Here is a 17,463-nt window from a genome sequence, read left to right as displayed (position 1 = left end):
GCACTTTGATCTGATATTCTGACACAACAACAAGAGCAGTCATTATTATCATTTTTTTGTTCAAACAGGAACTTCTTTTGCTAAGCATGGAAGTTTTATTTATTTTGTAAACGTTTTTGGTGCAGATAGTAAAAAAGGGAAATTACTCTGTAATTAATGCTAGGGGACTTAATTTGCTTTAAACTAATCTTTGTCATCTTAAACGTTACATTTTGAAATTATACTCAATACATTATCACAAGTGAGTCTTGAAGGCCTTGCCTCTCTTGTTAAATACTTTTTCTTTTTCAACTGAACAGCTGTATAGTGTATTTCTTTATTGACACCCCGGAAATCAAGATCCCATCGAAACTATGCTTGCATTGATACAAAATAATATGTATTAAATTCACATAAAAATCAAATTTCATTAAAAAAACAACAACAAAAAACAAAAAAAAACAACAACAACAAATAAGTCTTTGCTATGCATAAAATGTGTTAACTGTCAAGTAGATTTTTTGTTTTTGTTATCATTTTCTGGTAAAATAAGCATCTGACCAACACACATGCTGTAACTGTTTTGCTGACCTTGTAACTATCAGGTCAATGTTAAGAAAGTCGACCTTTTAACTGTATCAGGTCAAGGTAACAAAAATCAGTTATCAAACATAACATATTAATTATTATGATATTCATTGGTCTAATTCCCAGATGTGTTAAACTGATCCAATAGTCTGCATCGCAAGAAACTTTTGTCCCTGGTTTGATAAGGGTACACACATGTACATCACAAACGCAAATATCAAACCATACGGACAGAGAAAATACAAACACAATGACACATATAGTGGTGCACACACACACACACACAACTTTATATCACCTAATCAAATTTCATCTGGCGTAATTCTCATATAATTCTAAATATATTCTGTAAGTATAAATATCAAATTGTGTCAAATTTGATGCCTTGTGTAAACCGCTCTTTCTTTTGCTGCTGAGCCCTATCATTGGATTTTTAACCTGTTTTCAGGTCTGAACTGTTTGATCCACAGCTGAGAGAAATCAACTTTGAAAAAACTGTAGCCAGTAGAGGGGATCTGAACTGCTCTCTAACCGCTGGAGAGTTCCACAGCCATCTTGGATTTTGCACAAACGCCTCTAACTTTTATTCAAAATTGCGAGCAATGCTAAAGGTGAACAGACATAGGCAAAAGCAGCAAACAGGTGCTGTCCTTTTCTTCAGTTGACAGCCTTCACTTCTACAACCAAACTCAATGAAGTGCCATCATAATTCATGCATAATAAAAAATAAAAAAATTAAAAAGAAACAATGTGAAGCAAAAAGCAGAAAAAAGCCGCTGTTTTGCTGTTCTGCCTCACTTGATAGCCTTTTTGCTCTCAGTTTTGAAGAGCCAATCAAGTGTGAGAGCACAGATCATGTGATGCGCCTCTATAAATTATGTAAGCATGGAACTCTTCAGCAGTCTATTTGGAGATCAAGGGTCAAACCACGGCAGTCCCTGGTGGGTTAAGTATTAAAAGGATGAAGACTGAGTTTGAAATTTTCAGTCTTAAACTCAAACTCAAAGGCCATCAATATTTATGTGCACATCACAGATTCCACAATTTAGACAAAAAAATATCCAGCATAGACTGAAAATAGTAAAATGCATGACAGTTCACAAATCACAGATTCCACAATTTAGACAAAAAAATATCCAGCATAGACTGAAAATAGTAAAATGCATGACAGTTCACAAATTTTATGCAAACAGGTAATTGTGAAAAATGCAAAACACAGGCAAAACTCAGTAGAAAAAAACTGAGGGGGAGGGGGGAGACTGAGAGTAGTAGTAATAGTGTAGGGACTGGCATTTGACTGTCTTTTTTATGTCCCCTTCAATATCGGTCTCTTTTTATTTGTGGGATACATATGTTTTCTTTTACATGTTCTGTAAATCACTCATCAAAGTCAGTAAATTTTTCTTTTAAACTGATGTTCATGTCAAGGAGATTTTTGAACACATTAGTATTTTGTGCAAGTTTAGTTTCCAATGGTAGTGCATTCCATATATGTGCAATTCTATTAGCTAATGAATTTTTCCGTTGGTTAGTATTACAGTTCTCTTTACAAATTTTCATCATTGAATTTCTTGTATTCTCATAATCTGACATTCTAAAAACATTATTCATATTGACTTCATTATAGCAATTTAACAATTTGTATGTTTCTATTAAATCCCCTCTTAGCCTTCTTCCCTTTAATGAATGCAGATTTTAGTATATAAGTCTCTGTTGATAGCTCAGATTTGCATTCTTTTAATATCTTAGTTGCTCTTCTTTGTACCCTTTTTTATAGCTATAGATTGTCTCTTGATGTGAGCTGCTCTGGAAAGACATTACACATAATTTACACAATTACAGACTTTGCAGTGGATTTTTTCTCCTTTTTTTCCTTTCTTTTTTCTTTCTTTCTTTCTTTTTTTTTTTTTTTTGTGTGAAAGGTTGTGGAGAGACTATTTACATTATAATATCTAATAATTACGTATTTAATAATTTAAACGAAAGCCTGAGACCAGTTGAACTGCTCAAGTGTTAAACACTCTACACACCCCACGAAATGATAGTCGAACTATACAACACAGGCATGCTGTGCGGCTCCCCATGTGACTTAATCTGTGCGTTGTACAGCTGTTCCGGACACTGCTGAATATGCGTATGAAACAAATAAACGGTATGTGTATTTTTGTATTCATAATGCTTACAAGGCAGGGCGTACCAAAACATTAACCAAAACATTAACAGTCTGTTACTGTGAGTGTTACCAGCAGCCGTGGTGGCACCTCCCAAAAACAAACCACAAAACTAACAGACTGTTATTGCTTACCTTTATCAAAAGAAGCAGATCGCAAAAACAAAATAACACATACGCCGGCACAATTTTACATCATAGTGCTAATAAATATGAACAAGTTGTGGTTATCTGTATGCTAACTGTGTCCGTCAGAAAGTCATGACACACACCATGCTAAAACACATCCGATCTCCCTGATTACGTGTGACATTTTGGTGCATGTACGAAAATTCCGTAGGAAGATTAAAGCCGATAAACAAACAGAAGAAGCGAAATTTTGTGCTGTATATACAACAGTCTTTCCTTAAATATTTGTTTGCATTATTATGTACGCAATGCAGAACTGTTTGGCGACATAAAGATGTATTGAACTGCGGCTTGCACACGTCTATGTGGCATAGCTCTGCAGAAAAACTGCGTCTGATCACATTTCCTGTCAGGCGCAGAAAGGGCCACGTCATTTGAGATCGTCTGGTCACGAAGGTCTCAAAACCAAAGCTTTAAAACTTGTGGTTGTGTACAATAAGACGTCATTCAAACGTATGCTTTAACGTGATATGAGACAAGAATAAACAGGTTTTAGTATGGTTCTGCTTACTATGATTGCCCGTCAGCAGGACGGGCTGCCGCTCGCAGCATCTGTCCAAGAAGATGAGCAGGTCTGTTGAAATGTTTTGTTTGCATTTGTTTGGACTATTTCTTCTTCTGTTCATTTTTTAAACTAAGTACTGTCATCTTGGCCTGGTAGCATTTAAAGATGTAATGTGAGTTGTGTCCATGGCTTCCTAAATGTCAGTGACTGAGAAAGAACAAGACAAGACCTTGGATGGTCCTCACTGCAACAACGCCGCCAGACTGAGAAAGAACAAGATAATCAGTTTCAGTTTCAGTAGCTCATGGAGGCGTCACTGCGTTCGGACAAATCCATGTACGCTACACCGCATCTGCCAAGCAGATGCCTGACCAGCGGCGTAGCCCAACGCGCTTAGTCAGGCCTTAATTTTTTTATTTTTTTTTAAAGGTGAATAAATATAAGAACAAGACAAGACCTTGGATGGTCCTCCCTGCAACAACGCCGCCAAACAGACTGACCATGCTTCATAAAATCAAGCATAATCATGAAAGCAAGTACTCAATGAAAGCAAAACTGGTATCAACACCACCATGGCAACGAGCACCCACAATGAGCAACTGGAGCAAATTTTTTTGTTAAACTGAATACAGGCAGGCAGGTTGGTTTCCCACATACCATCCAGGATTGGAACGCCTTGCCCCAGAGAACCGTGGAAGCCAGCTCAGTCAACACTTTGTGTCGATGGTCTCCAGGCTATAAATAACAGAAGATACCATTCTTTTACCATTCTTTTTTCGTCTGCTAATTGTTGGTTTCGTCCTTATTTTTCATCTGCTTGCTTATGTCGTCTGATGTAAATAAACAAGGAATGATCAGGAGTTTATACTTGTAAAGTCTGCTTTCCATTCTGGACAATTTTTGAAACTGACTGGCTAATTCATTGCCGTTACATAGAGATGTACCCATTCCAACTTTCTGCCTCTCTCAGTCACACAGAGATGTACCCATTCCAACTTTCTGTCTGTCTCAGTCTCTGCATCTTTCTGTCTGTGTGTATATGTCATTATGTGTATGTGTACTTATGTATGTGTGTAGTACTAGTTTACTACAGATAGTTAAACATATTTTTATGGGCACTTATTTTTCTATTTTTTAGGTATAATACTTTATTAATATAGTCATCTTTTTTTTTTATCTGTAAAATACAATGATTTCAGACTTATTGATTTAAAGTTTAAACACATACATGTTTTCATGTGACTATCATCTATGAATATGATTCAATTCATGAATCATTTGTTGTCCTCTGAATTGATAAAGATATGGAAGGGGAGGGGGGGGAGATGATGCTGTGCAGTATAGACAGGTCCTGAATACCATGAGCTTTTCAAATTTAAGTGGTACAGTGTTTTACTTCTGATTGATATTTTCCCCCTTTGTTTCCTACCAGGCTGGAAGAAGTCTAATGGATTATCAGACACAAGCGAAACATCTGTTCAAGAAAATAGCAGCCGACCCAAACCCTCCTGCCCGATGTAGTCTTGAGGCTGGATCCTACATTTACCAGTGAGTTATTGGTGTGTTTTCTGTACATGTGCTCAATTACAGCTAATTGATTATTTCTAATGGGATGCACCCTTTGATAGTCAATATTCATGACATTGATCACACGTGACAAAAGAAGGGGGTGAAGCATTGTCATTTCAGTGTGAATATTTTTTTTAGTCATTAGGAAGTAACCAAGAAGAATATGAAGAAATACCAGATGCGAATGATAGTTTTCAAAGGTTAGCTTCTGTAACTTTTTTTTTTTTTTTTACACTACAGTTGGTTCTTTTTCGTTTCTTAAAAAAAAAAAAAAAAAAAAATGAAAACAAAAATCCTGTTATGTATGCAAATCTGTTGCAAGATGAACTGGTACATTAGATTCGTGATTCCCAAGTCTCTTTTCCCCACATTGTTGCTCTCTTGTCCAAAGAATGAAGTATACATGATTATATCACTGATGTTTGGTGCCTGAGTGTATCTTCAGATACATGTATTCATCCCATTGTAACTTTGCTACGTAAGTGTACATAATGGTACATGTAGTTATAGCTAAATTCTGACTTGTTCTTTGCAGTGGCACTCTCTGTTTCTATCCAGATCTCTCTCTCTCTCTCTCTCTCTCTCTCTCTCTCTCTCTCTCTCTCTCTCTCTCTCTCTCTCTCCTCTCTCTCTCTCTCTGTCTCTCTCTCTCTCTCTCGTGTGCACACACACTACTTTATATAATTTTAAACTCACATGCACATGCATGTGCTCACACACACACTCAGACACACACACACACACACACAGATGATTAACAATACATAGGTTGCTTTTCATATCACCCTTCTTTTTGTCATCTCCTTCTTTTCCATCTGTTCAGAAACTTTAGTCTCAGTCTCACTTAATAGTTGCTTTATTAAACTTGAAAGATGTTTTAAATTTAATATAAATATTATTATATTGTAATGTAATCCACTGATCAAAGTGTCATTACATGTTTTCAGCTATGTGCTAGAACGAGGAGTGTGCTACCTGGTCTTGTGTGAAAAAGCGTTTTCTAAGAGGCTGGCATACACCTACCTGGAAGACTTACAAACTGAGTTCCAGAACCAGTATGGTGCCCGGGTACACACAGTGTCTCGGCCCTACAGCTTTATAGAGTTTGGTGAGTATTTGCGTGTCAGTTTTGATTTATAATGTTACAACCTGCAGCTTTATTAGTATATTACAGAGTTTGGTGAGTGCTTTTGTGTCAGTTTTGATATAAACCTACAGCTTTATAGAGTTTGGTGAGTGCTTGTGTGTCAGTTTTGTATCAATTATTATTATTATGTTTATTATTTTGGAGCTTAACTTGATTATGAAAAAATAATACATCTACCTAGAGTATTGATTATACATGTGCTTTTTACACAAATTCCACATACATTCATACTTTTTTTTCTTTTTTAAAGAAATGACTGTAAGTAGGGCATAAAACTAGCTGTTATCAACAGTGTAGAATAGGAAGTCTTTCTGACTCTGATTAACTTATTCTGCTCCAGGCACAAGTTAACTTGTACCATGATTACCTCCCCTCTAGACCAGGTACGAGTATTCTATACCAGCACCATTCTAATTTCATTTATTCTTGCTTGGTACAGTTGGCGTTCTAATCTGAACCATTTACGGATTCCAGAAGCATAAAAACAAAGCTTTGACCAAATATATCAGCAATTCTCCACTTATTTTGACTGTTTAAGTCGACCACCCTTTTTATTTTATTTTTATTTTTTACTGCAGTGATATCATTACTTACTGTCATCAGCATAGACAAGACCGTCGTCTGAATGTTATATCATCATCATCATCATCATCATTACTTACTATCATCAGCATTGTCATCCCCATAGTCTGAATGTTATTTATAACCATTCCCTTGGTCACCTTACCCACGACAAAATGCCGTGATGTGCTCTGACGTTGGTGTGTTGCAGACACGTACATGCAGAAGCAGCGGAAGTCCTACATGGATTCCCGTGCCAGGAGGAACCTTGCCAACATCAACACAGAACTGCAGGACGTGCAGAGGATCATGGTGCAGAACATTGATGACGTCCTGCAGAGGGGGGAGGCCTTGTCAGGTCAGAACTTATGACACGGCAGGCAGTAGGACCTTGGCCTTAGTTTTCGTTTTCTTTTATGGCTTAGAACTATACAGCAGTCATTGCCTTGGCCTTGCCTTTCATTTTCTTATATATCTATATATATATATATATATATATATATATCTATATATATCTATATATCGATATATATATATATATATATATATATATATATATATATATATATATATATATGGCTTTGAACTTCACAGGAGGTATTACCATAGCCTTGCTTTTCATTTTCTTGAATTCTTTTATGGCCCAGAACTTCACAGAAGGTATTACCTTAGCCTTACATTTCAGTTTCTTTGTTGGCTTAAAACTGCACGGCAGGCAGTACACCTTGGCCTTAACTTTTGGTTTCTTTTATGGCTTAGAACTACACAGCAGGCATTACCTTAGCCTTACCTTTCATTTTTGTTTATACGGATGTCTTAGAACTTGATAGCAGGCATTGTGTTTTGTTTTCTTTCCTTTTAAGGCTTAGAACTTCACAGCAGGCATTACCTTAGCCTTACCTTTCATTTTCTTTCGTTTTATGTCTTAGAACTTTACAGCAGGCAGTACCTTAGCCCTACAGTTCATTTTCTTTCGTTTTATGTCTTAGAACTTTACAGCAGGCAGTACCTTAGCCCTACAGTTCATTTTCTTTCGTTTTATGTCTTAGAACTTCACAGCAGGCATTACCTTAGCCTTACCTTTCATTTTCTTTCGTTTTATGTCTTAGAACTTTACAGCAGGCAGTACCTTAGCCCTACAGTTCATTTTCTTTTGTCTGAGAACTACTCAGCAGGCAGTACCTTGGTCTTACCATTCATTTTCTTTCCTTTTATGGCTTAGAACTTCACAGCAGGCATTACCTTGGCCTTACATTTCATTTTCTTAATTCTTTTATGGCTTAGAACGCCACAGAAGGTATTACCTTTGCCTTACCTTTCATTTTCTTTTGTGTCTTAGAACTTGGCAGCAGGCATTACGTTAGCCTTACCTTTCGTTTTCTTTGTTGGCTTAGAACTTCACGGGAGGCGTTACCTTAGTCTTAACTTTTAAATTCTTTCCTTTCATGGCTTAGAACTTCACAGCAGGCATTACCTTTCATTTTCTTTGTTGGCTTAAAACTACACGGCAGGCCTTACCTTGGCCTTACCTTTCATTTTCTTTTCTTTTATGGCATAGAACTTCACAGAAGGCATCACCTTGGCCTTACCTTTCAATTTCTTTCCTTTTCATGGCTTAGAACTTCACGGAAGGAATTACCTTAGCCTTAACTTTCATTTTCTTGAATTCATTTATGGCTTAAACTTCACAGATGGCATTACCTTTGCCTGACTGTCTTGTTTTTGAATGTCATTAAGAAATTTTGGCGCCACCAACCACTGACCAACAATCCTGACGGACTTAATATGTTTGACTAAAACATGGGATGGTGTCTTGATGTTTCATCATCTTATCTGAGTATGTAGCTCATGCAAAAGACAGACAGGCAGACATACAAACGGTGGTTGAAAGTTCTGGGAGAGCGAGATAGAGTAGTTGTGTATAAGTAGTAGTTGTAATCCCTCATTTTCTCACTCGTCCATGAAAAAACTTTATAGATTGAATATTTTTTATCTGTTATTGTAATATTGCGCTTTTGTGTGTGTGTGTGTGTGTGTGTGTGTGTGCGCGCGCGTTTTATTTATTTGTTTTTTTGTTTGTTTTGTTTTTAAACATCTTTTGGTTTGTTTTTTCTGTGGCAGTGCTGGACACAAAGGCCAGCAACCTGTCCACACTCTCCCAGAAGTACAAGAAAGACGCAAAGTACCTCAACCTGCGCTCATCATACGCCAAGATCGGGGTGGTGGTCATCGTCGTCGTCGTTCTCTTCCTTTTCATCCGCTACTGGCTTTTGTGAAGTTTGTGACTGTTGTTTTTGTGCCGTCATAAAGCGAGTGTCTGGGAGGAGGTGGTTCTGCAATAACAAAGGTTTAAGTGTGCATGGTTATGAAGGAGGAGGCTAGACAAAGATGTTTGTCTGCACTGGTTACCTTTTTTTTTTTTTTTCATCCACAGGTGATTGTTCTGGAATGGATATAGGCACATGTAAATTTTTAACAATCCGTAGGAAAGTTATGACTGTGAAGAATTTTAAGTAGGGTTTTCAAGTATGGAAGAATGCTCAACAATTGTTGTTGTGGTTATTTACCAGTCTCTGAGTGTTGGGACATTACTTTTGACACGATCATTAACAACACTGGCTTGAGGGATGAGGAGGGGGTATGTCTGAAAATGCTCAAACTGTACTTGTACATCATTTGGTAAAGAAGTCTGGAAATGCGCTGGAGTTTTTCCCCTTCCCTTTTTGCATACAGATGTGTTTTTGATCATCAGTCAGGCCGTGATTGCTTATCCAGCAGACTTCTTTTGATCTAAACATTACATCGATCTCTAAACACTGTCAGAAAGCGTTTCTAGCAATGTATATCAGTTAACTTCAAAGTTTCAACTCCTATTTCTTGATCTGGTCCCTAAGTCACAACTTGTTTAGAGAAGTCCACATATATGTTAACAGCATCTGTGTTATTGTGTCACTGTGTGTTCTTAGTGCCAGTGCCTATTTCTTTATTGAATGTAGTGGTGGTTACATGTGGTGAATGCAACCTATGGGTTGTGGAAAAGCTGGAGATGTGTGATGCTAACATCTAGTGTAGAAAGTACAGACTGGTAGTTTTCAGGCAGTCAGCTCTGGCACTGGTGATGTCCGCTACTTGACCTTGTTGCCTGTGTCTGTGCTGCTTCTTTATGGTGATATGGAATATATTTTCTCAGCACTTGCCATCCATAACCCTCACTGACTTCTCACATTGACAATCATCAGAAAGGAATGGAATAGAAATGTGATGCAAGTGCATCAAATGAGGTCAAACAAAAATCTCTTGCAACCTGGAAAGAAGGTTTGAAGCAAGAAAAAGATCAGGATGATCCACAGGTAGCATCTGTTCTCTCTGCTGTGAGAAAAGTTCTGTCTGTGCAAGATCTACTGTGACTGTGACTGACGGATCAAATCACTAGGGCCAGAGAGCACATACTAAGAATGCAAGAGAGAGAAAAAGAAAATAAGATGAAATTGCAGAGACAAGATATGTCCGTGTAGAGAACCTTGTTTGCTTATGTCTTTTGCTTGCTTCAGTCAATGATTTTGTTGATATATTTCCTGCGGTATGTGCAAACAGGGTGAAGGAGTGACCAGTGTAGCTGACAAGTGCAGTGTGGTATAGCAGTTGTTTTCATGTGGAGGAGAGTTATGGACCTTTGTTGTGGACCTTTTCACACGCCACCTGGTTGGCTGATTGTGGGCTGAGTGTGTGTCCTCATTGGGGTGAAGCTTGTCAGAATTATATATACACGCTTGTGAATGATGAGTGACTGTATCTGAACAGTGTGACGGCTTGTGGATGAGACCGTTCCATTGTATGTATTCTGCTTTACCTGACAAGTGTGCATTGTTTTGTTTGGAGTGGGGGGGGGATTGATTTACTGGTATTACAAGTATTAGTTTGTATTTGAGTGAAACAAGTCTGGTAATGCTGGTATTTGGCCAGGTCTACAGATAAATGCTGTTATAGATTTGTTCATGTGTGTGTTGTGTAAGAACTAGTGGTTGAAGGGAATGTTCATGTCCGTCTGTGTGTGTGTGTGTGTGTGTTAGTAGGTGTGTGGGTGCTATTGTGTGTGTTGGTGTGTGTGTGTGTGTGTGTGTGTAGTTAGGTGTGTCTGTGTTGGTGTGCGTGTGGTTGGGATTTGTGAAGAAATGGAATATTTTTGGAGAGTTGTGCTTTATTCCTGCACTCAAAGCAGAAGAAATAACTGACCAGTTAGGGAAAAAACCTAGTCTCTGTCTTCGCTATTCACTTATCATAGTATGATCCAAAGAAAATCGCATGACAAAGTGAAGAGTTATGGTTTCGTTATCATTCTGTGTATTTACTATATATGTATGATTATACTTTGAAAGAGAGAGAACTTAGACATGCTTTTTTGTTGACGATGACTTGGTGTCCTGTTGAGTTTTTTTTGTTTTTTTTTAGCTCACCAGAGGGTACGATTGACGATGATCCAAATACCTGTGTACTTATGTACCTCAGACAATGAGATCCACCGGTTGCCATGGTGTGTGGAGTGAACTTGTGTGTGTGTGTGTGACTATAAGCATTTCAGTTCAAACTCATTAATTGGCTTTCATCTGGACACAAAATTGTTTGTTGTTATTTTCAGTGACAGATTGTGTTATTGTAGGTGGTGCGATTGTTAAATTATTAAACATTGCCAAGCGAAGTTCAGTTTTGATTCTCTGTCTTGTTGTAAGTGGTGCGGTTGTTGAATTATTAAAACACTGCCAAGCGAAATTCTATTAAGTTTATCTCTGTGTTTCTGTTGTTCCCTGTGTTATTTGCTCTTCAACTGCATTTTCTTCATTTGTCAATGTCAACTTCCTGGGGGGGTTTGTGTGTGTTTTTTGTTTGTTTTTTTGTGTGTGTTTTTTTTTTTTTTAATTTCATTACTGGAGTCTTAACAAATGCTGAATTTTGTAAAGTTGTTCAAACTGAACTCTTTTTCCCTTTTTTTTTTTTTTTTTTTTTTTTAATAATTCAAACTAGTACGTCTGATGTCCATTCTGCAGAATAAAATTCCATCATGGGAAATGTTGTCATAATCGTGTTTACTTAAAAAACAACAAAAAAACAAACAAGAGAGGCAAGGGCTTCAAGACACACTTGTGATAAATTAAGTCCCCTAGCATTAATTACAGAGTAATTTCCCTTTTTTACTATCTGCACCAAAACGTTTGCAAAATAAATAAAAATTCCATACTTAGCAAAAGAAGTTCCTGTTTGAACAAAAAATGATAAAAATGACTCCTCTTGTTGTTGTGTCAGAATAAGAGGTCAAAGTGCCAAATTTAGAGAACACAAAAAATATAAATATAACAGTACATACAGTTTGCATATAATTAGGCTTCTTTTTTTAATTTTTTTGTGCCCATCCCAGAGGTGCAGTATTGTTTTAAACTGGAAAGAACTGAATTTTTCCTATTTTTATGCCAAATTTGGTGTCAACTGACAAAGTATTTGCAGAGAAAATGTCAATGTTAAAGTTTACCACGGACACACACACACACACACACACAGACAACCGAACACCGGGTTAAAACATTAGACTCGCTTTGTTTACACAAGTGAGTCAAAAACTGGAAGAGAGCATACGTACTGACGCTGATTCACAATTCAAAATGTTTCTTATAAGAGTTAACTTCTAATTCTACAGTCATCATATTTACTTCCTTATTATTTTTGGCCTCAACGTTTTCTTTTTATGTGCAGATATTTTTCAGCTTGTTTATATGACACCTGACTTTTTGGGGGTGAATTCACAAACACATGCACACAAAGTGCACACACGCACACACACACTCATGCATGCCTACACAAACTCACAACTGTCCACATCTGTAGAGAATGTTTATTTCATATATTATTCATACACCATACAAAAAAAAAAAAAAAAAAGGTTGCCATTATGACTGGACAATACAGTATTGGACAAGTACAGTTCTGACAATGCTTGATACAGATAAAATGGCAGACGTTTCAGAAGAAGGGGAAAAAAAGGGGCATGGGAACAGGAAAGGATATCAGAGTTGTGCAATGGACAGACAAACTGATAACAGAAAAATGTTAGATAGAAAATGCGAAAAACTTAGCCATATGAAGTGCACAGGAACAGGTGTCGAGATGGCTGCCAGAAAAAGAGGGCGCTAGCCAGGGGGACAAAGGGGACGTTACTTACTTCCGGGAGGTTATCGGCCGTAGTACTCTCATTTTCTCCGCATAGGCGGATAGTAGTTTGCACAGGACAGGAATGTCAGACCCCTGCCGAAGTCTGCACTAGTTGGGTCACGGTAGGCATGTTATTTAAACGTAATTTTAGATCGAAAATTTCCTTAAACTTTGCGGTGACCAAGTCCAACCTCTGACTTGGGCCTCACAACCCAGAATAAATTCACTGATGTTAGATAATGGTTGAATTGAAACATGTCACTTATCCTGTCTGTGACTAAATCAACAACACGGACTATTGCTCAAGAATAAAAGATTATTTTATGATTATTTTCTTTCTTTCTTCGTAGTGTTGTCATAAGCTGGTTTTGTTTTGTTTTTTCTTTTAAACAAAAAGAAAAAAAGAAAGATAATCATGGCATATTGAATTATGCAAGAACATTGTACTGAATGAATACAGGGCTCATGTGTTGATGAATCAGTAAAAGTTTGGGAAATGAAGAGAAATCAAAGAAACATGCTGTAATTGGAAAGAAAGAAAAAAGGATTTGACACAGTGATGATAAATAAACTGGGGGGGAAAGTCCATGACTTTGTCAAGCTGTAGACTGGACACAGTGAGAATGAATAATACAAGCTGAAATGACTCAGTTGAAAACTCTGGCTTCAGTATCATGGGATGGACAGACTGATGACACAACGATTGAAACTGCTCAGTGACTTTGTGAAACACTTAAGTGGAGCAAAGTGGTGACAGATTCACATAGATTCATTTATTTATTTTATTTTATTTTATTTTATTTTTTAAATCATATTATTATTATTTAGTTAGTTATATATTTATTTATTTATTTTATTTTATTTCATTTTGTACGCTTATAGTTGACTTCATCAAGTTTTTGCGCCTTATACATATTATTATTAGTAGTAATTTTTCTCTTTTTTTATGTTTTTTTTTTCAAGGCCTGACTAAGCGCGTTGGGCTACGCTGTTGGTCAGGCATCTGCTTGGCAGATGTGGTGTAACATATATGGATTTGTCCGAACGCAGTGATGCCTCCTTGAGCTACTGAAACTGAAACTGAAACTCACATAGAACATGTCCACTGTCATCAGGAGCCCCATGCACGACTCACCCTTTGAAATGAGTTGTGTCGAAATGATCTTTTCCCTTCGCCTTTCCTGTTCTTGGGAAGCAAAAAGGGGGCTGGGGTTGGGGCCAGGGGAAAACCCACTACTTGTCTTCGCAAGTGGCAAAAGAAATGGATTTGATTATGACAGAACAGGATTAACATGCCTGTTGTTGATATTAACTCACTCAGTACGGCCAGTCCTCTCTTCTCCTCTACACGGACCCCTCGGATGTCCAGTGGGTGTCTCAATGACCCAACCTTTAGCTTCCGTCGTCAGAATTGTGGTATTCTTTGTCAACATTCACCTCTTCAGTTTAAGAACCTTCCACTTGCAATATTTTGATGGTGGTAATTGGGGTGAAACGCTGTTAACGTCGTCTCTTTCACCGTTCGTATGGAGAGAGTTAAGTGTTTGTCCTAACAGCCCCCACCCCATCCCCTACCCCCTTCCTTCTTCCCCATTCAAAACATTTAGCTGTCTCGGCAGCTGGACAAAGTATGATGGTATGATAGTGAATTGCAATGAAAGAAGAGCGGAGAGTAAAAGCAACGAGGAGCTTTAAGGTGACTTAGTTTTCGGGAATATATATATATATATATATATATATATATATATTATGGAATGTACAGCTTTCCATAAAGTGAGCAAGTGAAAGAAGAGTTCATCACACACAAAAAATAAAGCTCCAAGTATAAATATTAGTGTGTGATTGTTAAAAAAGTGCATCACAGTTATTCCTGAGAATAAACAACATATCATTTCTCTTTCAAGATATATATATATATATATATCACACACACACACACACACACACGTCACATTCACATATTAATTAAACACCTCGGCTGGGAGCAGGACTGTTTTGGGGAAAAAAAATGTTATGGATAAATAAGAATTCAATTAAAATAAAACGAAAAACCCTAAAGAAGAAATTTTACTCATAGTCAAAACATTATTATTAAATGTCACAACCAAAACCTAAGACCAACCAAGACCAGTGTTAATAATCAACAAACACGTCGTTAGCTTATAAGAAATAAGCAACAAACAAAATGTTACAAAACCTTGTCACATTGGGAACATTTAGAAAATAAATTATCACAGAAATATCTTCACAGTGTCAAACGATTAGGGATTAGTCTCTCTCCACCCCCACCCCCCACCCCCCTCCCCCCCGCCACCCCACTGCCCACAAGAAGTAAAACTCAAGAGGCACACTATCCCAGTCTTTGAGCACTATGTACACACCCATGACATGTCCCTTTGTGGACGGGCGCAATAGCCGAGTGGTTAAAGCGTTGGACTGTCAATCTGAGGGTCCCGGGTTCGAATCACGGTGACGGCGCCTGGTGGGTGAAGGGTGGAGATTTTTACGATCTCCCAGGTCAACATATGTGCAGACCTGCTAGTGCCTGAACCCCCCTCATGTGTATATGCAAGCAGAAGATCAAATACGCACGTTAAAGATCCTGTAATCCATGTCAGCGTTGGGTGGGTTATGGAAACAAGAACATACCCAGCATGCACTTCCCCGAAAACGGAGTATGGCTGCCTACATGGCAGGGTAAAAACGGTCATACACGTAAAAGCCCACTCGTGTGCATACGAGTGAACGCAGAAGAAGAAGTCCCTTTGTGCATTGCATTCTGAATACGGTGCACAAACGGTGCAGGAAGCTAACTGATACAATTGGACCTGTGGAGTGGAATGTTGGCCCAGAGGCAATGCATCCATCCCCTTAGGAAGTGAGAGAATCTGGGTGCACTGGTTCGAAACCCATAGTTGCCAGTATCTTCTCCCTCTCCACTGGAGCTTGAGTGGTGGTCTGGATGCTAGTCATTCAGATGAGTTGACAAACTAAGGTCCCATGTACAGCATGCTCTTAGAACAAGCATGTTAAAAATTAAAAAAAACATGGCCAAATTCAGGGTTGTCACTGGCAAAATTCTGTAGAAAAAATCACTTCGACAGGAAAACAAAATTGCAGGCAGGAAAAAATACAAAAAAAAATGGGTGGCGCTCTCATTGTAGCAACACGCTTTCCCTTGGGTGAGCAGCCTGAATTTCATACAGAGAAATCTGTTGTGACAAAAAGAGTAATACAATACAATAATACAACACAATATTTCAGAAAACACACTGAGCATCATTCTTCATGTTAATAATAATAACTGCATGTGCTGAGATATAGATATGACTGACATTCGACCCTGTATGTTTTTGATGACAGCAGCTTCAATGCACAGCCAGTCCTCAAACCACTCCCCAGAAACCAGGTAAACAAAAACGCAGAAAAGAAAAATGACAAACAGACAAAAACCCGACTGAATGATGAGATCAGAAAGTATCCAGCAAAGCAGTGCCATGCCAGTGGCCTGGGAAACAAATGAAGACTGAAGCATAATCACAACGAGGAAAAAAATGATCAGAACTTGAGGCTGCCAATGTGTGTACGATACAACGGGCTTTTTAACTCACTCAGTACGGCCAGTCCTCTCTTCTCCTCTACACAGACCCCTCGGATGTCCAGTGGGTGTCTGAATGACCCAACCTTTAGCTTCCGTCGTCAGATCTGTGGTATTCTTTGTCAACATTCACCTCTTCCATATAAGAGCCTTCTGCTTGCAATATTTTGATGATGGTAATCAGGGTGAAACGCTGTTAACGTCGTCTCTTTCGTCGTTCGTATGGAGAGAGTTAAAATAACAGCCCAAAGGCAGATCAACACGAAAGGCTTCCTGTCAAGTCCTCAAAACCATAACAAATATAAAAGATGTACCGGTACATGCTTTGTAAATTTGATCCAGAAAATGTCAGAATTAAATCGACAACCAAACAAGAACACTTAGAAAAGATGAAATAAAATAAAAAGGACAATAATTATTATTTTAAAAAATAAAAATAAAAATCCCATAGTACATAATTCACGGCAGTCGATTTATAAGACACATTCTTACATACCACCCTTTATGTACAGAAAAGTGCAACATGAAAAAGAAAGTTTTTCACCTGACAGTCATGAGTCCACAATTTATCGACCATATCATTCTGTGAAGCAGATTACCTGATTCCTCTGTCAGATAGCGTGATCATCACCTCATGGTTCATTGCATGCAACAAAAGTGAACATTGAAGTTTTTAAAGAAAGAATATAAAGCATTATAACTAAGCTGAACCCTTAGAAATAAAATAAATATGTTTTCATAAGGAAAGTGTATGGACATATCCCTGTCCATCCTTTCTCCAAAGACCTAACATCAAATCAAACCACCGTCTTTAAAATAAATAAATAAATAAATTTAATAAAGAAATTATATATATAAATCAGACATGTACAACCATTGCTGTAGCAGTTTGATAATTCCTGATCAAAAGATAAAATGTGAACATCATTCCCCAAATGTAAACCTTAACGCAATTCTTT

The 17,463-nt window shown here is 37.7% G+C and overlaps 2 protein-coding genes across 2 annotated transcripts in view; one reads left to right on the top strand and one right to left on the bottom strand.

The window, feature by feature from the left end:
• LOC143289691 (uncharacterized) overlaps positions 1 to 3,042 on the bottom strand; it is a 62,631-nt gene extending 59,589 nt beyond the window's left edge. The window contains exon 1 of the mRNA XM_076598739.1: positions 2,873 to 3,042. The gene's annotated coding sequence lies outside the window, so the exon portion shown is untranslated. The remainder of the gene's footprint in view (positions 1 to 2,872) is intronic.
• A 231-nt stretch (positions 3,043 to 3,273) lies between these two features.
• On the top strand, positions 3,274 to 11,596 carry LOC143289999 (vesicle-trafficking protein SEC22b-like). Its single transcript, XM_076599297.1, has 5 exons — positions 3,274 to 3,498; positions 4,864 to 4,979; positions 5,948 to 6,108; positions 6,920 to 7,066; positions 8,830 to 11,596. Exons 1-5 carry the CDS (start codon positions 3,424 to 3,426, stop codon positions 8,982 to 8,984), a joined length of 654 nt encoding a protein of 217 aa, XP_076455412.1. The 5' UTR covers positions 3,274 to 3,423; the 3' UTR covers positions 8,985 to 11,596.
• Positions 11,597 to 17,463: the final 5,867 nt, after the last annotated feature.

The sequence above is a fragment of the Babylonia areolata genome, chromosome 14, assembly GCF_041734735.1.
Source record: "Babylonia areolata isolate BAREFJ2019XMU chromosome 14, ASM4173473v1, whole genome shotgun sequence".
Classification (NCBI taxonomy): Eukaryota; Metazoa; Mollusca; class Gastropoda; order Neogastropoda; family Buccinidae; genus Babylonia; species Babylonia areolata.
This window is presented reverse-complemented; position numbering and strand designations above follow the sequence as displayed.